General features: G+C 40.2%; 1 protein-coding gene across 4 annotated transcripts; it reads left to right on the top strand.

Annotated features, from left to right (window-relative positions):
• The first annotated feature begins 1,571 nt into the window (after positions 1-1,571).
• LOC147327016 (uncharacterized) lies at positions 1,572-15,763 on the top strand. Of its 4 annotated transcripts, none has more exons than XM_086294619.1 (8): positions 1,572-1,750; positions 1,904-1,984; positions 3,348-3,405; positions 3,543-3,660; positions 5,713-5,882; positions 6,165-11,304; positions 11,599-11,958; positions 12,253-15,763. In XM_086294619.1, the coding sequence occupies exons 2-8, from the start codon at positions 1,977-1,979 to the stop codon at positions 15,258-15,260; spliced, it is 8,862 nt and encodes a 2,953-aa protein (XP_086150745.1). In that variant the 5' UTR covers positions 1,572-1,750; positions 1,904-1,976; the 3' UTR covers positions 15,261-15,763. The 4 variants fall into 4 exon arrangements, with proteins under 4 accessions (XP_086150745.1, XP_086150746.1, XP_086150744.1 ...); XM_086294620.1 differs by having other exon boundaries at positions 11,599-12,612; positions 12,907-15,763; XM_086294618.1 differs by having other exon boundaries at positions 1,574-1,750; positions 6,165-10,650; positions 10,945-11,304; positions 11,599-15,763.
• The last annotated feature ends 7,589 nt before the right edge of the window (positions 15,764-23,352 follow it).

Genomic DNA, 23,352 nt, shown 5'->3' with positions numbered 1-23,352 from the left:
GATTTAAATGAGAGTAGATGTATCAAAGTTTTGGGAATCCTCATCTGTGGAACTAACATGAAGTTGCTGCTTCTTCCTCTTGTCTGCAAGGAAACACATCCAAACTTTTTACTTTCTTTCAAAGATGATGATTATAAATGGATGTGACTGTGTTCTTATGGAAGTACTATTTCATAGAATTACACATTTTTCTAGTACCATTTACAATAATAGCAGGAACAGTAATCATAGCAGTCGTCATAATTTGTGTTTTCTTAATTCTTATAGTGTGGAAAATACAGGTCACTTGAATGAGGTCAACATTGTATGAGACTTAATATAAAGTATATAAGTCTCATGAGATATATGTAAAACATTTATTGTAAGTTTTCTTCTGCACAGGGCTGTTGGTGGTTTATTAGATCTTAGAACTACACTGAAGAGAAAAGCTCTGCCACAAAACAGTTGGTTTTAATTTATCCAACTCCTGTTTGTTCTGTTTTATCATTATATCCTGTTTTCTTTTTTTTACTCTTTTAATGTTAACCATCTGTACAAAGAAAACACAAAATCCAGTTTCTCAGTGTTTTTTTTTTTTATTATTATGAAGAAGCATGCAGGCTTTTTATGACCAGACGGAGTCTTTTACTTCACTTCTCTGTCAATGATTTACTGTCATTCAACAGACTAACAAAAACGATTCAGGCTTGCTGCAGGCAAAGAACTCAGCCTGGGGTGTGTTTGCCTCTCTTTATATGTACTGTTTTAAAGCAATCTGACTTTATTTTTTGACACATTTTATTTTTTTGGCATCAACGTCAGACTTTTCAGACATATGACATTGATCAAATAACCACATGCTGATCATCATATTAGTATATCTGTATGTGTCATAAATTGATCCCCTTCATCTCATGAATTGTATTTTCAAGTGCATTTTACTTTAATGTAAGACCAAGACAAAGAGCAACTGACAACCTGAATAATAAAACATTTGTCAGTCAAACAATTAAGGGAGGATAGTATGAATCGTTTAAATTGATGAAATAATAATGGAATGATCTCGGCAGCTTTAATGTGAGCTGTAAATCAAATTTAGATTCAAGTATTAATAAAAAAAAGTTTATCTAAATGTTGTGATTGTGATGTTTGTATGCTTAGTTGCAGGTGAGTATATTTTGACAGGAGTGATTTTTGTTGTTTGTTTTTCTTGGCTTGTCAACAGCTGTAATGTAAAAATGCGTTGGTAATAAAAATGCTATTGATTATTAAACATGTATGTTGAGTTCATTCACCAGATTTGCCTGAGAACAATTAAAAACACTGTACAGTCAGAGCCCATATGGAGCTGCAGCTGTACCCTTTCAGGTAGGATTATATAATTCTGTGAATGCAACTGAGCTCTCTTTTCTTTCAATCCAGATTGAATCAGACAACAGTCTTTGTCCCCAACAAGTGACTAATCGGAGTGACTCACACGGTGAACGCCTGCCGCTCCCTTGGCTCAGGTCAGAATTTTTCTTACCACACTTATCAAGTTGTCAGGGGGAGTGTTTGTTTTTTTATTTTGTATTTTGGTCCCTTAAAATCAGGAATCAACCGTAATGCTAGCTTTAACATGCGTGCATACTCTATCTGTTTGCTTTCTAGGAAGAAATGTGCGGCTGTGTGACAGACACGTGGGTCAGACACTGACACGACACAGACTCTTGTCTGTTGTCGTGTGTATTTGTGTTTATATGCAGCGAGCCAGAGGCATGTGGTAGTCAAGGTGTGTGAAAGTTTCATGAGGGCGTATGATGCAAAAACGCATGTTTGTGTCTGTTGACAGTTAATGGCTCTTTAAAATGGAACCTGTTTGGCTGCTTCAGGTTGAGTATATGTCCACCTGACTGCTCTGTATATCCTCATTCTCACCCTTCAGTGGAAATAGCATGGACTGGTGACTCTGTGGGGAAACTTTACGACACGACTCCAACACCACAGCAGGCACATGCATGCTGAGGTAAGCTCAGTTTCTTAAATTTACTTTTCACTAGCAGGTTTCATGCGTGGTGGTGGTAGTGGGTTGCATTTCAGCTTTTCACCTGGCACCATTTCACCATATACCATTCAATCTGTCTTCAGGTTTATTTTATTTTTGCAGCTAAACAAGCATCTTTTTTTCTTTTGAAAGGCATTACTTTTCTTTATGACATTAGTAAATCTTTCAATAAACCTCTCAAGAAAAAAAAAACCCTCACAAAATGTTTTTTTTTTTGAAAGAACATGTCTGGTCATCATTGTTCTGCATCTTGATGTTTTCACTTTTTTATAATTAGAAATTATACGTTTTCTGAGGATTGTTAAATATTAGCACTGTAGTTCATTCTTCTAATTGGGACTCAACAAAGGCATGTGCACTTTGGCTTACTTGTAAAATGTTTAATATGTAACTGAATAGTATATCAGTGGCGTCCTTTAATCAAATGCCATTTGAAGTTGTGCACGATACCTGCTAAATGCTGAAGGTTTCGTCTTTTCATGCTAGCGAAGGATAAAATCCTCATGAGGAGATGTTTGATTGGAGTTGTTTACATGTCTAATTGTTACCTTTTTGCTAATTTCTTTTTCAATTTAAACATCATACAAACATAAATTATGTATATTATTGTACCTTAATATGATTTCACTTAAAGTGAAAAATAAAAAGAGTCTATTGCCAACTATCATGTTGTTTTAACATTTTATGTATTTTAACAGTCCTGAGATAGTTATTGACATGTCCATGTAATACCTGTTGCCTGATCACTCTTTATGTTGTTGCTGTTCAGCAATAGTACACTGAGGTTGCGGAGACATTTGTGTGGACATTTATTTCACATTTTCTATTAATGTGTGGAATTATAAAAACCCATAGATCATACTGTGTTGGATTCACAGGAGGCCTTTCTGTGTTCTTGTGTCATTGTGTTAGGAAGCAGTGGGTGTGGCTGCTTGGGCTTTGTGTGCTTGCAAAAAGAAAACAGTCTTGAAAAACCTGTTCTAGGTTTTCCTTAATGATGAGCTAACAGTTTCAAAGCCATAGTTTGAATACCTGAAAGATGCATCTGCTGACTCACCTGGGTGCCACTTCTCTAAGCACATACAGTACAGTACAGTATGTACAAAAATGGATACAGTCTTCCTCAAAGCCTTAAGATTTTTTACATTTAGTATGTATAGTAAAAATCTTTTAGAAGGGCTGAATTCATTCCATTTTAATGTTGTAGCTGACTGGTTTAATGCTCTACTTTAAGGAAAATACATGAACAGTTTGCCATTTGTTTTACTTGCTCCCTTAATCTGTTAATCAGTCTGTTAACTGTATATTATTTGTTCTTTTACAGGCTTAGTCAACCTGGATTTCTCACTCAGTGCAATAGTGAGAAAACCACAAGAGTCATGGTATGAAACGTTTACATATTGTTTTAATTCTTCCTAAAATGCTCATATATACAGAATTGAATATTTTGTTTTAAATTGTCTACTTTAGAGGAGTAATTCTTCTGTTCAGTTTACAAAAATGTTGCTTTTACTTGCAGCCTTCACACCGCAGGGGAAGAAGCCTCTCTGAAGCCCTGACCTTGGAGCAGTTAGAGGAGGGAGGGGTGGTCATTTCCAGTATCAATAATGTCTCTTCCGGCAAAGGACTAAAGGAAGGTATGAATCTTGACATCCTATTGAAACTTCTCTTCGTATTGTTTTTGACTTTTTGAAAACAAGAAATAAAATAGTTGTTTCTAAAAAGAACACACCTTAAATTCAAGGAAACTATTGTACATTTAAGTGCAATTATGGATCTTCGGATCCACATACGTATGTGAGCAGCTATTCTCCACCATGAGCTATGGTAAAAACAAACACCGCTCACGCCTCAAAGAGGACAGCTTACAGTCCTGCGTAAAGATGAAGTGACTTCGTACAGCCCCGATTTGCAGACGCTGTGCGCAGACGGTCTGGACCTGAAGTCCCTGTGAGGGACCAAGCAGCCAAAGCAAAGAGGACACAGGCAAAAAAGTGCCTTCAAAAAGGGTTTTCTTTATTTTAACCCTCAAAAAGTCCAAAATTAACAAAATTCAAAAACATACTTAGCAGGCCCATAAAAGAGGGCAACTAAATAGAACTCTACAAAAAGGAATTTCCAGAAACTTAAACAAAACAAAGTGAGACACAACTTAACTCACAAACTGACCTAATTACAAAGACACATGAGGGTAGCTTTTATAATGATTTGGCCAAACCATTTACACACAATAGGGGGGAAAACAAAAACACACACTAATATTAACTAAGCACAGAATAACCTAACTAAACCTAAAACACCCCTGCTCCTGGTAAGCCCATGGTTGGTCCTGCTGAGCAGGCATTTTGTTCCCAGAGTCCTCAGCCACGCCTTTTGCCCAGACAGGAAACAGCCACCGCCCAAACCCAGGTAACTCAAAGAGAGAGAAACATAATTAATATAACAAAACATTTTAGAAAAACCACACAATGTTACTATGTGCGCGCCTCATAATACCAGTGTTAGGTTTAACCAAATGATTAATGAAGAAAACTGCAAAGCAAACTAATAAAGTAAAAAATGGACTGATTTACCCCTGTGTGGCTGATGCCATCACAGTCCCATTGTAAACATACAACGGCAGACCCGACGATGTTTGTTTATTGACCACTTTTCACACATGACTGCTGTAGCCAAACAGCCAGCTGTAGCTTTCCAGCTCACAGCCCGACACATACCAACACAACAGCAGAGAGAGCACAGACTTTAAACAGGCGAGGCTTGATTGTGGAAGCCGCTCAGGTCCATCCACCTCCCCTGCAGCAGCACTGCAGACTACGCCCTGCCACACACATTAACCCCATGTTTGCCTACTGGTGGTGGTCAGAGGGCCCGGTGGCGCCAGTGTCCGGCAGCCTCGCCTCTGTCAGTGCGCCCCAGGGTGGCTGTGGCTACAATGTAGCTGCCATCGCCAGTGTGTGAATGTGTGTGTGAATGGGTGAATGACTGAATGTAGTGTGAAGCGCTTTGGGGTCCTTAGGGACTAGAAAAGCGCTATACAAATGCAGGCCATTTAACCACGTAAAATAAATATTTATGCAGATATTTTGCAAATATTTATTTTTCATTTTTGAGGCAGTTAAGTGATTTTTTTCCCAATTATTTTTAAAATTCAGGTCAGGGCTCCGCTACAGGCTGCGAAATGGCAGCTGTGATATAAAGGTGATATAAGGATGACGGCTCACTACAGTTTTTGTTTAGTATATGAATAATTTAGCTTCAGCTTTTTAATTCATTTAAAATAGACCTTCAACTAGGTGCCTTTCCTTTTTGTTATATTTTTTAAAAGGTCAAAATGTGTTCATTACATAAATAAAATGTAATTTTCTCTGTAGCACTTCATGAATTTCATGAGCAACACACTTTAGGTGTTTATACAAAGCATAAAGGTAAAAAACAATAACGGTGTTATCTTCATTTTAGATGTCAAAAAGTATTTGCGGCTCCCAGTGTTTTCTTTTCTTTGGAAACTGGGTCCAAATGGCTCTTTGGGTGTTAAAGGTTGCTGACCGCTGTTCTAGGTCAAGATCAGGCCAGGTTTAAAGTACTAAAACTGCCCTTGAAGGATATACAGTATTATTTGCACACAGTCAAGCATGTTCTCGAACAAGGTATTTTTTTTGTGCAAGAACTTCATTTGTCTTTTTCAGGGGATGAAATTCTGGGGGCAACAATCAATTTTGATCAACTGTCCAAAGAAGAGGTGTCAAAAGTACTGAAGCTGATGGAGCCATTTGATGATAAAGTTCAAGTCCTCACTCGAAGCAACCGGAGCAAGAGCCTTGACAATCTGGACCAGTGTACCAAGGGTCCTGGGGCTGTAGGTTAAATGCAGATAATATCAATTAAAAATAAAGGATTAGTAATTATATTAGTTTCAGTATGTTTATGCAACAGTGGAACACAGTTCACAATTGTTTACATTTTCTGATGCAGATACATTTAATGCTGGATGCAAAAAACAAAACAAGAGAATTTGGTACTCAAATTAAATAGTGATGATGATGACAATTGATAATTAATAATTATCTCCCATCTGTTACAACACATAAACTCTCATGTTATAGTTTCATTCCAATCATCAACTTCTCACTGTTTCCAGATGCTGACGGATTCCTACAACAAACTGTACAACACCAAAATCAAGAAGTTTTTGATGGATGATGTACCCAGTGTTGAAGGGGGCTACGTGAATGGGGAGTTTACTGCCAAACCACCTGTACAAAGCTCATCCAAGGTCAACCAAAGAAATGACATGGGGCTGCCTCGCCTTGGAGTTGACTTTGGACTTCTGAAATCCAAGACTTTAATCACAGATGCTAATGCTGATTCACACTCTTATGAGGGAAGCTTAACAGATGGCAGCAATCTGAATCTTCCACCGCTAGGTCTTGGCTTGAATGGGACTAATCTAAGTGAAGCTCAGGTTCCAAGATTCAAAATCGGTGCCAGATGTCCAGATCTAGACTTACCAGAAGACCCAAATGTCAGCACTACATCTTGTATGCAATTGCAAAATACTGACCACCCATCATTTGACAATGCAATGCGAAATCTTGAAAATCCTCAAATTGGACTTGAAGTTCCAGAAGTAGATGTAGGCCTAAAAGGTTCAAACATTACTACCCCTGAAATGGGGATAGACCTTGATGGCAGAAGTTTCTGTGGTCCATCTGTTAATTCCAGCGTTCCCAAAGTGGCCATTGAAGGAAGAAACCAGGAATTCAAAATGCCTACATTTAAACTGCCAGATCTGGGCCTCTCAGGAACTTCTTTTAGTGGTCCAGAATGTGACGTTAAGCATGAAGGCACACCAGGGAAACTCAGTCTAAAGTATTCCAAGAGACTGAAAAACCCAGATCTAAATTTGGACGATTCTTCCAGTTATGTAAAATCACCCCAGCTTAGGCTGTCTGGGATATCACCTGATTCAGAGCAAGGAATGTTGGGTATTAATGTATCAAAACCAGATATCAGTGGAACAGACACTGACATGCCTTTAGGTGAAATCAAGATGTCACACAAGAAACCAAGGATTTCTCTTAAATCTCCTGATTTAGATTTGGACGCTCAATCTGGCATGCTCAAAAGTGACACTGATGTTAAAACACCTGACCTAAGATTGAAAACATCAAAACTAAAAGGTGGCATGTCTGCACCTGATGCAAACATTCCCAAAGCTGACCTTAAGGGTGAAAATTGGGCCACTGATGCTCCATCAGTTAGTATTAAAGGTCCATCTGGAAAATACAGGGCTCCAACGTTTAGAATGCCCAAATTTGACTTACCAGTCATTCAGGTTCCTGGTTTGAATGGAGACTTGGATGGACTCGATGGACAGCTTTCAGGTACACTGCCTAGAGGGTCAAATTTAAAACTAAATGCACCTGACATAAATGTGCCAAATGTTGACCTCAAAGCACAAAAACTAAAAATTAATGCACCAAAAGCTAACTTAGACTTTCCATCAGGCGATCTCAAAATGCCAGAACTTCATGGTCCAGATTGGGATGTTAATGCTCCTTCTGGGAAATTAAAAATGCCTAAATTTAATCTGTCAGGGACACTGCCTAAAGGACCAAATTTAGACCTGAACGCAGATCTGAATTCCCCAGATCTTAATCCAAGAGCTCCAAAGATAAAGGGTGGAATTGATGCACCTGATATGGACTTACCAGACATGGATCTTAAAGCTCCCAAATTAGATATGAACACTCCAGAAGTCAACATTGGCTCACCAAAAGGGAAGCTGAAATTCCCCAAAATGAAAATGCCTAAATTCAACCTTCCAAGCCTTAAAGGTCCTGAAATTGATGGCAACTTGGAAGGTCCAAACATAAATACACCCAATGTCAACCTCAAAGGTCCTAAAGCGGATCTTGATCTAGATATTTCTGGTCCATCTGGCAAGTTTAAAAAGCCAAACCTGAATCTGCCTGATTTAGGTCTTTCTGGTCCAAAGTTAGAAGGCCCTAACTTGGACCTTAAAACACCTGACCTAGATATCTCTGGTCCCAATTTCAGTGGTGGAATAAATGCACCTGACATAAACATGCCAAACATTGACCTCAAAGCCCCAAAGCTGAAAATGGATAAACCAAATGCCAACTTGGACTTGCTATCAGGCAAAGTTAAAATGCCAAAACTTGATGGTTCAGATTGGGGTGTTAATGCTCCTTCTGGGAAATTAAAAATGCCTAAATTTAATCTGTCAGGGACACTGCCTAAAGGACCAAATTTGGACCTAAACACAGATCTGAAGTCACCAGATCTCAATCTAAAAGCTCCAAAGATAAAGGGTGGAATTGATGCACCTGATATGGACTTACCAGACGTGGATCTGAAAGCTCCCAAATTAGATATGGACACTCCAGATGTCAACATTGGCTCACCAAAAGGGAAGCTGAAATTCCCCAAAATGAAAATGCCTAAATTCAACCTTCCAAGCCTTAAAGGTCCTGAAATTGATGGCAACTTGGAAGGTCCAAACATAAATACACCCAATGTCAACCTCAAAGGTCCTAAAGCGGATCTTGATCTAGATATTTCTGGTCCATCTGGCAAGTTTAAAAAGCCAAACCTGAATCTGCCTGATTTAGGTCTTTCTGGTCCAAAGTTAGAAGGCCCTAACTTGGACCTTAAAACACCTGACCTAGATATCTCTGGTCCCAATTTCAGTGGTGGAATAAATGCACCTGACATAAACATGCCAAACATTGACCTCAAAGCCCCAAAGCTGAAAATGGATAAACCAAATGCCAACTTGGACTTGCCATCAGGCAAAGTTAAAATGCCTAAACTTGATGGTCCAGATTGGGATGTTAATGCTCCTTCTGGGAAATTAAAAATGCCTAAATTTAATCTGTCAGGGACACTGCCTAAAGGACCAAATTTGGACCTAAACACAGATCTGAAGTCACCAGATCTCAATCTAAAAGCTCCAAAGATAAAGGGTGGAATTGATGCACCTGATATGGACTTACCAGACATGGATCTGAAAGCTCCCAAATTAGATATGAACACTCCAGATGTCAACATTGGCTCACCAAAAGGGAAGCTGAAATTCCCCAAAATGAAAATGCCTAAATTCAACCTTCCAAGCCTTAAAGGTCCTGAAATTGATGGCAACTTGGAAGGTCCAAACATAAATACACCCAATGTCAACCTCAAAGGTCCTAAAGCGGATCTTGATCTAGATATTTCTGGTCCATCTGGCAAGTTTAAAAAGCCAAACCTGAATCTGCCTGATTTAGGTCTTTCTGGTCCAAAGTTAGAAGGCCCTAACTTGGACCTTAAAACACCTGACCTAGATATCTCTGGTCCCAATTTCAGTGGTGGAATAAATGCACCTGACATAAACATGCCAAACATTGACCTCAAAGCCCCAAAGCTGGAAATGGATAAACCAAATGCCAACTTGGACTTGCCATCAGGCAAAGTTAAAATGCCTAAACTTGATGGTCCAGATTGGGGTGTTAATGCTCCTTCTGGGAAATTAAAAATGCCTAAATTTAATCTGTCAGGGACACTGCCTAAAGGACCAAATTTGGACCTAAACACAGACCTGAAGTCACCAGATCTCAATCTAAAAGCTCCAAAGATAAAGGGTGGAATTGATGCACCAGATATGGACTTATCAGGCATGGATCTTAAAGCTCCCAAATTAGATATGAACCCTCCAGATGTCAACATTGGCTCGCCAAAAGGGAAGCTGAAATTCCCCAAAATGAAAATGCCTAAATTCAACCTTCCAAGCCTTAAAGGTCCTGAAATTGATGGCAACTTGGAAGGTCCAAACATAAATACACCCAATGTCAACCTCAAAGGTCCTAAAGCGGATCTTGATCTAGATATTTCTGGTCCATCTGGCAAGTTTAAAAAGCCAAACCTGAATCTGCCTGATTTAGGTCTTTCTGGTCCAAAGTTAGAAGGCCCTAACTTGGACCTTAAAACACCTGACCTAGATATCTCTGGTCCCAATTTCAGTGGTGGAATAAATGCACCTGACATAAACATGCCAAACATTGACCTCAAAGCCCCAAAGCTGAAAATGGATAAACCAAATGCCAACTGGGACTTGCCATCGGGTAAAGTTAAAATGCCAAAACTTGATGGTCCAGATTGGGATGTTAATGCTCCTTCTGGGAAATTAAAAATGCCTAAATTTAATCTGTCAGGGACACTGCCTAAAGGACCAAATTTGGACCTAAACACAGATCTGAAGTCACCAGATCTCAATCTAAAAGCTCCAAAGATAAAGGGTGGAATTGATGCACCTGATATGGACTTACCAGACGTGGATCTTAAAGCTCCCAAATTAGATATGAACACTCCAGATGTCAACATTGGCTCGCCAAAAGGGAAGCTGAAATTCCCCAAAATGAAAATGCCTAAATTCAACCTTCCAAGCCTTAAAGGTCCTGAAATTGATGGCAACTTGGAAGGTCCAAACATAAATACACCCAATGTCAACCTCAAAGGTCCTAAAGCGGATCTTGATCTAGATATTTCTGGTCCATCTGGCAAGTTTAAAAAGCCAAACCTGAATCTGCCTGATTTAGGTCTTTCTGGTCCAAAGTTAGAAGGCCCTAACTTGGACCTTAAAACACCTGACCTTGATATCTCTGGTCCCAATTTCAGTGGTGGAATAAATGCACCTGACATAAACATGCCAAACATTGACCTCAAAGCCCCAAAGCTGAAAATGGATAAACCAAATGCCAACTTGGACTTGCCATCAGGCAAAGTTAAAATGCCTAAACTTGATGGTCCAGATTGGGGTGTTAATGCTCCTTCTGGGAAATTAAAAATGCCTAAATTTAATCTGTCAGGGACACTGCCTAAAGGACCAAATTTGGACCTAAACACAGATCTGAAGTCACCAGATCTCAATCTAAAAGCTCCAAAGATAAAGGGTGGAATTGATGCACCTGATATGGACTTACCAGACGTGGATCTTAAAGCTCCCAAATTAGATATGAACCCTCCAGATGTCAACATTGGCTCGCCAAAAGGGAAGCTGAAATTCCCCAAAATGAAAATGCCTAAATTCAACCTTCCAAGCCTTAAAGGTCCTGAAATTGATGGCAACTTGGAAGGTCCAAACATAAATACACCCAATGTCAACCTCAAAGGTCCTAAAGCGGATCTTGATCTAGATATTTCTGGTCCATCTGGCAAGTTTAAAAAGCCAAACCTGAATCTGCCTGATTTAGGTCTTTCTGGTCCAAAGTTAGAAGGCCCTAACTTGGACCTTAAAACACCTGACTTAGATATCTCTGGTCCCAATTTCAGTGGTGGAATAAATGCACCTGACATAAACATGCCAAACATTGACCTCAAAGCCCCAAAGCTGAAAATGGATAAACCAAATGCCAACTGGGACTTGCCATCGGGTAAAGTTAAAATGCCAGAACTTCATGGTCCAGATTGGGATGTTAATGCTCCTTCTGGGAAATTAAAAATGCCTAAATTTAATCTGTCAGGGACACTGCCTAAAGGACCAAATTTGGACCTAAACACAGCTCTGAAGTCACCAGATCTCAATCTAAAAGCTCCAAAGATAAAGGGTGGAATTGATGCACCTGATATGGACTTACCAGACATGGATCTTAAAGCTCCCAAATTAGATATGAACACTCCAGATGTCAACATTGGCTCACCAAAAGGGAAGCTGAAATTCCCCAAAATGAAAATGCCTAAATTCAACCTTCCAAGCCTTAAAGGTCCTGAAATTGATGGCAACTTGGAAGGTCCAAACATAAATACACCCAATGTCAACCTCAAAGGTCCTAAAGCGGATCTTGATCTAGATATTTCTGGTCCATCTGGCAAGTTTAAAAAGCCAAACCTGAATCTGCCTGATTTAGGTCTTTCTGGTCCAAAGTTAGAAGGCCCTAACTTGGACCTTAAAACACCTGACCTAGATATCTCTGGTCCCAATTTCAGTGGTGGAATAAATGCACCTGACATAAACATGCCAAACATTGACCTCAAAGCCCCAAAGCTGAAAATGGATAAACCAAATGCCAACTGGGACTTGCCATCGGGTAAAGTTAAAATGCCAGAACTTCATGGTCCAGATTGGGATGTTAATGCTCCTTCTGGGAAATTAAAAATGCCTAAATTTAATCTGTCAGGGACACTGCCTAAAGGACCAAATTTGGACCTAAACACAGCTCTGAAGTCACCAGATCTCAATCTAAAAGCTCCAAAGATAAAGGGTGGAATTGATGCACCTGATATGGACTTACCAGACATGGATCTTAAAGCTCCCAAATTAGATATGAACACTCCAGATGTCAACATTGGCTCACCAAAAGGGAAGCTGAAATTCCCCAAAATGAAAATGCCTAAATTCAACCTTCCAAGCCTTAAAGGTCCTGAAATTGATGGCAACTTGGAAGGTCCAAACATAAATACACCCAATGTCAACCTCAAAGGTCCTAAAGCGGATCTTGATCTAGATATTTCTGGTCCATCTGGCAAGTTTAAAAAGCCAAACCTGAATCTGCCTGATTTAGGTCTTTCTGGTCCAAAGTTAGAAGGCCCTAACTTGGACCTTAAAACACCTGACCTAGATATCTCTGGTCCCAATTTCAGTGGTGGAATAAATGCACCTGACATAAACATGCCAAACATTGACCTCAAAGCCCCAAAGCTGAAAATGGATAAACCAAATGCCAACTGGGACTTGCCATCGGGTAAAGTTAAAATGCCAGAACTTCATGGTCCAGATTGGGATGTTAATGCTCCTTCTGGGAAATTAAAAATGCCTAAATTTAATCTGTCAGGGACACTGCCTAAAGGACCAAATTTGGACCTAAACACAGCTCTGAAGTCACCAGATCTCAATCTAAAAGCTCCAAAGATAAAGGGTGGAATTGATGCACCTGATATGGACTTACCAGACATGGATCTTAAAGCTCCCAAATTAGATATGAACACTCCAGATGTCAACATTGGCTCACCAAAAGGGAAGCTGAAATTCCCCAAAATGAAAATGCCTAAATTCAACCTTCCAAGCCTTAAAGGTCCTGAAATTGATGGCAACTTGGATGGTCCAAACATAAATACACCCAATGTCAACCTCAAAGGTCCTAAAGCAGATCTTGATCTAGATATTTCTGGTCCATCTGGCAAGTTTAAAAAGCCAAACCTGAATCTGCCTGATTTAGGTCTTTCTGGTCCAAAGTTAGAAGGCCCAGATCTCAATCTAAAAGCTCCAAAGATAAAGGGTGGAATTGATGCACCTGATATGGACTTACCAGACATGGATCTTAAAGCTCCCAAATTAGATATCAACACTCCAGATATCAACACTGGCACACCAAAAGGGAAGCTGAAAATGCCAAAACTGAAAATGTCTAAGAGTAATCTACCAAATGTTAAAGGACCTGAGTTTGATGGCACTTTTGACGGCTCCAACATTGACCTCAGGGCACCAAATGCCAACTTCAAAGGTTCCAAAACTGGCTTAGAAATTCCTGATGTTGATTTTGGTAGCCCATCAGGAAAGTTAAAATCTCCAAATTTAAAATTACCTGATGTGGGATTTTCTCGACCAAAATTAGATGGGCCAGACTTTGAACAAAATTTGAAAGTCAAAGGTCCAAAAGTGAAAGGTGGACTTAATGAACCTAATCTACCTTCATCAAATATAGACTTTAAAGGTTCTAAAAATGGCTTTGACTTCCCTGATGTTGACTTTGGTAGCCCTTCAGGGAAATTTAAAACACCACATTTGAAAATGCTTGATTTGGGATTTTCTGCACCAAAAACAGATCTCCCAAAGGTTGACCTCAATTCACCAGATGTCAGAGCTAAAGTACCAAAAGGCCCAAATTTGAAATTAAATTCAAATCTAAAAACTCCAGATCTGAATCTCAAAGCTCCAAAGATGAAAGGTGGACTTGATGTGACTAAGGTAGACTTACCAAACATGGATCTCAAAGCTCCCAACTTGGAAATGGACACTGCAGATGTTGACATTGGTTTGCCTGAGGCAACTTTAGATGTTACTGGTGCAAAAGGAAAATTTAAAATCCCAAGTTTAAATACACCAGATCTCAGTATCTCTGGACCACAGGCAAAAACACCACATATGAGACTTTCTGGACCTGGCGTTAGTATGTCAGATTTCAATTTACCTGATGCCAATTTCAAGAGTCCCAAGCTCAATACAAAACACCCTGATGTAGGGATTAATGGTAACATGGGACAACCTAGGATGGACTTTAATGGCCCTCAGTTAAGAGGCATAAGAGGTCCAGATGTTGACACAAATATTCCCTTAGGAAACATCCATGGCCCTCATGCTGATCTTGATTTAGACAGAAAATTAAAACAACCATATTTCAAGCCGCCTCAGTTTAGAAGCCCAGATTTACATCAAGCATCTGATATTGACTTTGGTGGAGCTTTGAGACCAACAAATCTTGATATTAATCCTCCAAATGCAAAACTGAATATGAAACAACCCCAGATGAAGGGACATATATCAAGCCCAAGGGTTAGTGCTCCAAACATGAACCTCAACATGCCCAAAGTTGCAATGCACCCTCCACAGCAGCATCTGAGATCTCCAGGTCTTAGTATTGATGATCCTTCATTGTATTTTCAAACACCTTCACATAAACATCACACACAAGATATGTCAAATCTCACCATGAAACTTCCTGACCTGGACATAGATGGTGATATCAGACTTCGTAATACTGATAGAAGGTCCCATAGAACCAAAGTAAGATCCAGCTTCCCTGGAATGGATGGCGTTTTCCACCAACATATTGATTTAAATCATTCAGATCTCAATATTGACGACTTTACAGGAAAACATCATGTGCTTAGAGCTAGAGGTTCCAACCTTAATCTCCAGGCTCCACACAGCCATGGACACGCAATCTCCCCATCTGGAGTTAACACTGGCATGAGGGACCCCAGAAGAATCCCATCTGGCCATATCAAACACAATACACGTTTGCCACAATTTTCTCCAGATTCAAGAATGAGAGCATCTAACACTTCAGATGGATACTATGTGACTGTTTTTCCCAATCAAGCACAAAATCAAAAGAGGCCAAATCGTAAATATAACACACTTGGAGGGCTTGACTTTCATCCAGGAAACTTGGACCTTGAAGTTCCCAATGAACATGACCTAAGAGGGTCAACGTTCTTTTTCTCCAACCTTGTATAGCTTTCAAAGGACTTGTGTTTCCATTTTTAATGTGCTTTTTGTACTGTAGTTATATGTTTTATGTGTGTGTGTGTGTGTGTGTGTGTGTGTGTGTGTGTGTGTGTGTGTGTGTGTGTGTATATATATATATCGTGGCTTTGCAATGATGTTACCTAGATTACAGTGCAGCATTATTGCTCTTATTTTATTAAATGTAGTAGAACTGCTTTTTGTATCATAAATGTTTTTATATTTTTTAACAGTTATTATTTACTTTTCTCTAACTATTATATTAAAGGAATAAAGGAAATATGTGGACTTGTGGGGTCCTATAGGGTACTTTTACAAGATTAAATGAATACATTTTCTTTAGATACTATATTTTTAAATACTATCCGTTGAATTGCACAGTATTCAAAGTTGTGTATATATATTATCATTCTGGTTCTTTTGGATGTTCATTGTGTCTATTATACATGTTTATATACTGGAGTTTATTAAAAACCATTCTTATTTCAACCAAATTTTTGCTTCCAATATTTTAGAGTAATTATGGAACTTAAAACACTGTTTAAGATCATTCTTTCATATTAAAGAATTCATGTTGTTACAATACTGTACAAAGACCTTCGGGAGGTCCAGACCAGCTCCACCCAGTTCAGATAGAGGGAGAGGAGGTGGAGGTGGGTGGTCAACACATACAAGTACCTCGGGCTGTGGGTGGACAACAAATTAGACTGGTCATACAACTCAGAGCACCTGTATAAAAAAGGCCAAAGCAGACTGTACTTCCTCAGGAGACTGAGGCCTTTTAACATCTGCAGGAAGCTCCTGAGGATGTTTTACTAGTCGGTGGTTGCTGGAGTACTTTTTTATGCTGTGGTGAGCAGCACAGCAGAGAAGGACTCATCCAGGCTGGAAAAACGAATCAGGAAGGCTGGCTCTGTGGTCGGCATGAAGCTGGACACTCTGGGGACAGTGGCAGAGAAAAGGATACTAAAGAAACTGATGGACATTATGGACAATGCTGGGCATCCTCTGCACACTGTCGTAAATAATCAGAGGAGCCTATTCAGCAACAGGTTGCTTCTCCCAAATTCAAGAACCAACAGACTTAAAAACTCCTTTGTCCCACACGCCATCAAACTGTTTAACTCCTCACTGGAGGGGAGAGGGAGGGGAGACAGGAGGACAAAGGAGGGCGGGAACAGCTGAGCTGTAGTGCTTTTTTTCACTGTGCAATATTCGCAATATTTTTTTCTTATATTAGACTGTGCAATAATCACTGTGCAATAGACTCACTCAAATGTGCAATCCTATTTATCCATATTATATATTCTGTATTTATATATGTGTATATATGGTATATTTCTGCTTATATCCGTACTCTCATTCCCCTTTATTGTATCTATAACATGCAACTTCTGTCGGTGCTGTGCTGCTGGAAACTGAATTTCCCGGAGGAACCCACCCGAGGGATTAATAAAGTTTAATCTAATCTATCTCTAATCTAAACTGGTAATATGCATGGATGAAAGAGGTACAACAGACTGCCCACGGCTGTCTTTAATGCTAGGTGGAGACTGTCATGGTTTGGGGCTTCATTTCAGCCTCAAAATGACTGAAGTAGTGCCGGATCATCTTGACAGAGATGGAATAAAAGTCAGCCAGCAACTAAACAAGAACTTTGAATGTCCGTGAAGAAGCCCGGGGAACTAGGCCTGAAGAATACTTTAAAGAAATTACAAGAAGAATAATGTGTTATAAGCAAAGTTGCTCATAACAAATTCGGACTTTCGAGTTTCTTAGAACTGTACAAACAGTTTTTCCAAGTATGTTAGCACATCTTCCAATAAATCACTGTCCCCGTAAAGCAGTATTTTCCTAGCAGGAGCAGTACTTTGCACAGTACTGTAGCTGCAGCACTGATATATAGGCAGCAATTCAAGGTTACTCAAGTGTGAAAAACATCTTTGTCTGTCAGACCCAAAGCCACAACTGAATCAGAGGTTTCTAAGAATTAACAGCTTGCATGATCAATGATCATGCAAGCTGTTAACTCAAGTTGAAAGAACAACTTAATAGTGTTCGTAGTGAGTGTGTTGCGAAATCAGTTTCACCCCGGTTCTTTTTATTCCTCGGGCATCCAGAGACGGCACCAGAACTCAGTAGTCATTTTCACAAAACCTTTATTCATCTTTATTCATCTTCATTTAAGCATACATCTTCTAGAAGGGGAGATGTGTCAGGCCGGTGTCCCTCTACAGGTCGGTGGCTCTGACATCCCACCTGATGAAGACCCTGGAGCGGTTGGTCCTGGCTCAGCTTCGGCGCCTAATAAGCTCATCACTGGACCCACTTCAGTTTGCCTACCAGCCTGGCATTGGAGCGGATGATGCCGTCATTCACCTCCTACATCGTTCCCTCGCTCACCTGGAGACCGCTGGAAGCACTGTGAGAATCATGTTCTTTGATTTCTCCAGTGCCTTCAACACCATTCTTCCCTCGGTTCTAAAGGACAAGCTGGTGAACTCTGGAGTGGACCATCACCTCACTACCTGGATCCTGGACTACCTCACCGACCGACCACAGTATGTGAGGACTCAGGGCTGTGTGTCGGACAGGGTCGTCTGCAGTACGGGGGCCCCACAGGGAACGGTTCTGGCTCCGTTCCTCTTCACCATCTACACTGCAGACTTCTCCCACAATTCCACCCAGTGCTTCCTGCAGAAGTTCTCTGATGACTCTGCAATAGTCGGCCTCATCACTGATGGGGACGACAAGGAGTACAGAGGTCTGACCCAAGACTTTGTGGACTGGTGCCAGCTGAACTACCTCCAGATCAACGCCAGTAAAACCAAGGAACTGGTGGTAGACTTCCGCAGGCACAAGCATTCTCCACTGCAACCACTGAACATCCAAGGTATGGACATTGAGGCTGTGGACAGCTACAGGTACCTTGGTGTTCATCTGAACAACAGACTGGACTGGACTCATAACTCAGACGCCCTCTACAGGAAAGGGCAGAGCAGGCTGTACCTGCTGCGGAGACTCAGGTCGTTTGGAGTGGAGGGCCCACTCCTGAAGACCTTCTATGACTCTGTTGTGGCTTCTGCTATCTTTTATGGCGTGGTCTGCTGGGGCGGCAGCATCTCTGCTGGGGACAGGAAGAGACTGAACAGGGTGATCCGAAGGGCCAGCTCTGTTCTAGGATGCCCTCTGGACCCAGTGGAGGTGGTGAGTGACAGGAGAACGGCGGCTAAGCTGTCATCCCTGATGGACAACATCTCCCACCCCATGCAGCAGACTGTGACAGCACTGAGCAGCTCCTTCAGTGGGAGACTGCGGCACCCACGGTGTGGGACGGAGAGATTTCGCAGGTCTTTCCTCCCCACTGCTGTCAGACTCCATAATAAAGACTTTAACTGATCAAGCACACACATCCATACATATGCAATAATACTAAGTGCACTAATCCTTTCTGTCATCGTTGTATTTTTACTCAGTTGTATATAGTATTTGTATTTGTATTCTATTTTTATCTTATTGTATATCTTATTGTCCACTCCTGCTGTGACAAAACAAATTTCCCACGTGTGGGACTAATAAAGGTTATCTTATCTTATCTTATCTTATCTTCCACTCCTTTGTTTGTTACAGCCAGCTTTATAGAAGTGACCCCATCATAAAACCCCCATGGTGTGCTGCAAACTCTGTGTTTGTGTGTGTATGCACGAGGACGTGAGTGCCTGTGTGCGCGCGTACCCGTATGTCTATGTAAGTGCACGTAAGTGAATGTGTGCGTGTACCTGTGTGTATGTGTGAGTGCACGTGAGTGAGTGTGCATGTGGATGTGTGAGTGTAACAGTTTAAGCACTGTGTGTGTGTCTCTGCGTACGTGACTTCCTGACGGTCATAAAAGTAATCTCACCCAAGCTACACCAAATTCCTCTACACAACATAGAAAACAGAGTTAACATATTACAAACACTGAGACCCCCACTCTGCATCCACTGGGCCGTTGGCCTCTTGCTGTCTTACATTTACAGATAAGCATGTGGAGAGTCTCCTGCAAACCTTCTTCCAAGTTATGGCAATTATGAACTTTAATTAAAGGTACAAGCATCAGCATCAACAACCCCAACTGTAGCTTCCTGTCTCCTTTTATGACAGCAGACCCCCAGTGTCAATAAATTCCTTTCCCTCTAAACAATTACACACACTCACAAGCCTACAGCTAACCCAAACTGAAACACAGACCAATCCTTCCTTATTCCTCTGATCTAAACAAATTTAACACATCATATTATAATAATTATTTTCTTGTACTCACACCTGCAGCTTTTTAACAGATTAATTGGTGGCAAAATGTATTATTTCTGTTCCTCCTTTAAAACAATATTACATGCATCGATATCTTTGCAGCACTGTGTCTATGTACCTCTAACATGCCAGCTTAATTAAATAGTTCTTAAAAAGCTCAGGGTTTTAAGTGTTATATGTAACAAATCTCTTCTGTAAAACTCACACAGTTTGTTTGTCATATTTTCTCTCTCAGGTCTGAATGTCCACAGCATGCTGAAACATGAAGCCATCGTCCTCACTTTGGAAACGGTTAAGTTTCTGGAACGATGAGCGTTACACACCTCTCTACCCGTTTAAACTAACCTACTCTGACTTTCCTTAAAATAAATGACCTGTAATGTACTAACTGACTTAAGTGAGTCACATTTTCTTTGTTTTTATTTTTTGTAACAAGAAAGTCATTAATAAATAACTTGAATGATAAAAAATTGAAAAGTTTAATAAAAGTATGTAAAAACAGCATGCAGAGTGTAATCATCAGCTGAATTTGTATAGAAGGAGACCACTGGCCAAATCATTCCTGATCTTCCAGTGAAGCGTTGAATATTCATGTTTGCTGCTACCAAAAGCCTCTTATGAAAGACTTCCTGAATCTTATTGACTGTTTTAATCTTGTTCACCCATGAGCATGGACATACTTTGGATCTAGTTTTATCTTGTGGTCTGCAGCTATGTGACATTCAAATTTGCAAGCTCAAGTTTTCTAATCACATGCCTGTTATAATCCAAATTTCGGCACCATGTCCTCCAGTTAAACCTCTTTTGCCTGTGCGTGATTTCCACATCATCGCTCCTGCTACTGCTTGACATTTCTCTGCTGTTTATCAGAATATTGGTGCCCCTTCCTCGGACAATTACTTCCTTAAGCCACGTGCTGATCATCTGCTCACTTTGTTCAATGCTGCTTGTTCAAATGTGCTTGATTTGTTACTCCTTTTAAAAAAACTTAGTGTGCTAGACCTAAACCTGATCCCTGGTTAAACAATGTCACTCTGAAAGAAAATGGAAAAAAGATAAACTCCAGATTTCCTTTGATATGTTAAGGGAAGCCCTGTAAAAAAGAAGAAACTATTTGTCAGATATCATCTCTAATAACAGCTACGGGCCCGTGTCTAATTCAAGACCTCTAATTTTGCAATCAACCCTCCACCCACCACACACTTACCAGGGTCTCCAGCCACCTGTGAAAACTTTTTACATTTTTTTTGTCGATAAGGTTGCTACTATCAGGTCTCACATCACTCCTCCAGCTTACGATCCCTCTGTTCCCCCATATTCCTCAGTTGTGTTTGATCACGTTGAGCCTGTTTCTCTGTGTACTCTGGCTGAAATAGTCTCCCATCTTAAGCCTCCTGTGTTTCACCTTAACATTATCCCCTCTCGCCTTTTCACAAAGAAGTCTTTGACATTATTGGACCTAATGTTTTAACCATTATTAATACCTCTTTTCTAATGGGAACCATCCCAGCTAATCTTACGCGTGCCGTAGTGCACCCATTTCTCAAAAAACCCCAAAACAAATATTGATACAACACTTCTCTCAAATTTTAGACTAATCACTAAACCCCCCTTCATGTCCAAAATCCTGGAAAAATTGTCTTCCCTCAGCTCCAGGTTTTTCTGGAAATTAATGACATCTCAGAAACATTTCCACCTGGTTTCAAAGCGCTACATAGCACTGAAACTTTAAAAGTTTACTTTAAAATCTTTTATTAATTTCTGACTCTGGTAATGCTGCCATTTTAGTGCTTTTAGATCTCAGTGCGGCATTTGAGTCAGTGGATCATGTGATTGTCTTATCAAGACTGGAGAGTGTGTGGGTATTAAAATAACTGCACTTGAATGGTTTAGATCCTATTTAACTGATAGAAATTTTTCTGTCAGTTTTGGTGGCTCTTCATCCACATCCACCCCCTTCCATGTGGGGTCCCTCAAGGATCTATCATGGGCCTAGTGCTTTTTTCCCTTTACATGCTCCCATTAGGCTCTATTTTCAGAAAATAGAGAATCTCATTCCACTGTTGTGCCAATAATTCTCAAATCTACTTTCCTCTTAAAAAGGATTCTACAGACTCTATAAAAGTTTTACTAGACTGCCTTGATGACATTAAACCATGGTTTGCATTAAACGTTTTGAATCTAAATGAGATTGTACTATTTGGACCGTCTGACCCTCGTTTATTTTTAAGGGTGACCGTGGCCCTCTGGAAAAGTCCAGAATTCCCTTTGCAAAAAATCTGGGATTGTTCTTTGATGGCAGTTTTTCATTTGAGAAACAAATAAATTCTACTGTAAAAGCAAGCTTCTTCCAGCTCAGGGCCCTTGCAAAAACTAAGAATATTTTGCCATTTGCTGAGTTTGAGAAAGTGATCCATGCATTTATTTCATCCAGGCTTGACTATTGTAATAGTCTTTATTTTGGTATCAGCTAGGCTCTGCTCTCTCGTCTTCAGCTTGTTCAGATGCTGCAGCCCGACTCTTGACAGGGACACATAAACATGGCCATATTTCCCCAGTCTTGGCTCATTTAAACTGGCTTCCAGTACATTATATAATTGATTTTAAGATGTTATGGTCTCTAAATGGATTAGCTCCGTCATACCTCTCTGATCTTTTAACTAAAAATGTAGTCACCTGAAATGGTTGCCATGGTGCCTTGTTCACAAGGTCAGTTTTGGAAGAGATAGACAGCAGAATGAAGGCAAAAGGAAATGTCATCATGAAAATAAAGACAAACCATTTGGTAGGACAAATGACTAATGGAAAAAAAATATCTGGGAAAAGACTTACTCATTTATTTTTCAACAGCACAATGACCCCAAACACACTTTCAGGCTGGAAGTGTGTTTAAGGACTATTTGACCAAGAAGGAGAGTGATGGAGTGCTGCGTCAGATGCCCTGGCCTCCACAGTCACTTGACCTAAACCCAGTTGAGATAGTTTGACTGTGTCAATACCGAAGGACAAATGACTAATGGAAAAAAAATCTGGAGAAATACTTACTGGTGGAGGCTCGTATGCAAGCCATTCCTGAAAAAATACATACAGTCATAAGTTCTTCCAACAAACATTGCTGCCCAGTACAATGAAAAACAGGAAGTTTATAACTCAGATGATTCTATTACTTAGAAACTGACTGTCTCATCCCACAACAATGAAAACAAAGATGGCTGAACATCTATGCGAGGAGTGCCAACATTGAAGTTATATTTTCTAACTTTATCTCCTACTTTGCGCAGTATGTAGGGTCTGTTGGATCTTTACCTTACAATAAAAAGCTCTTGCTATTGTGATTTTTCTCCTGCTATTGTGTAAACTAAACTGCTTGCCAAGCTGGATCAACTCTAACCAGTCGCACAGCATAATTGAGCAGGAATCCTGGTAAACCTACTTTGTCATGATTTCAAGAAACCTATTTTGTTTTGGAACAAGTGGAATGTTATCTTGAAAACAGAGTCGACAGAATACTTCTCTACAGCCAAAAAACAAAAACAGAAAGAAAGAAAGTCGAGGTGTCAGTGAGTACAATTTCCTTCACTCAGAACCTGGGGCAAACTCTGACAGGAAGAGGTCTGGCAGACCCAAAGCCACAACTGAATCAGAGGTTTCTGAGAAATAACAGCTTCCATGGCTCACAGGAAAACTCAAGCTCAACCACAGCTTAATAGTGGTTGTAGTAAACAAGTCTCAGTTTCGAGGATGCTTCCACAGTGTGTGGCATCAACTTTCAACCGTGGAGGTCGAAGTG

Source organism: Aulonocara sp. 'chitande type north' Nkhata Bay, linkage group LG6 (assembly GCF_057382095.1).
Source record: "Aulonocara sp. 'chitande type north' Nkhata Bay isolate Kocher_YH1m ecotype deep benthic linkage group LG6, A_spYH_male_GT1.1, whole genome shotgun sequence".
NCBI lineage: Eukaryota > Metazoa > Chordata > Actinopteri > Cichliformes > Cichlidae > Aulonocara > Aulonocara sp. 'chitande type north' Nkhata Bay.
This window is presented reverse-complemented; position numbering and strand designations above follow the sequence as displayed.

Bases quoted from the DNA above. Each gene is read 5' to 3' on its own strand.
- LOC147327016 (XM_086294616.1), top strand. The intron at 3,661-5,712 runs GTATGAATCTTG...TGTCTTTTTCAG, and splicing joins CGGCAAAGGACTAAAGGAAG to GGGATGAAATTCTGGGGGCA. The intron at 5,883-6,164 runs GTAGGTTAAATG...CACTGTTTCCAG, and splicing joins GTACCAAGGGTCCTGGGGCT to ATGCTGACGGATTCCTACAA.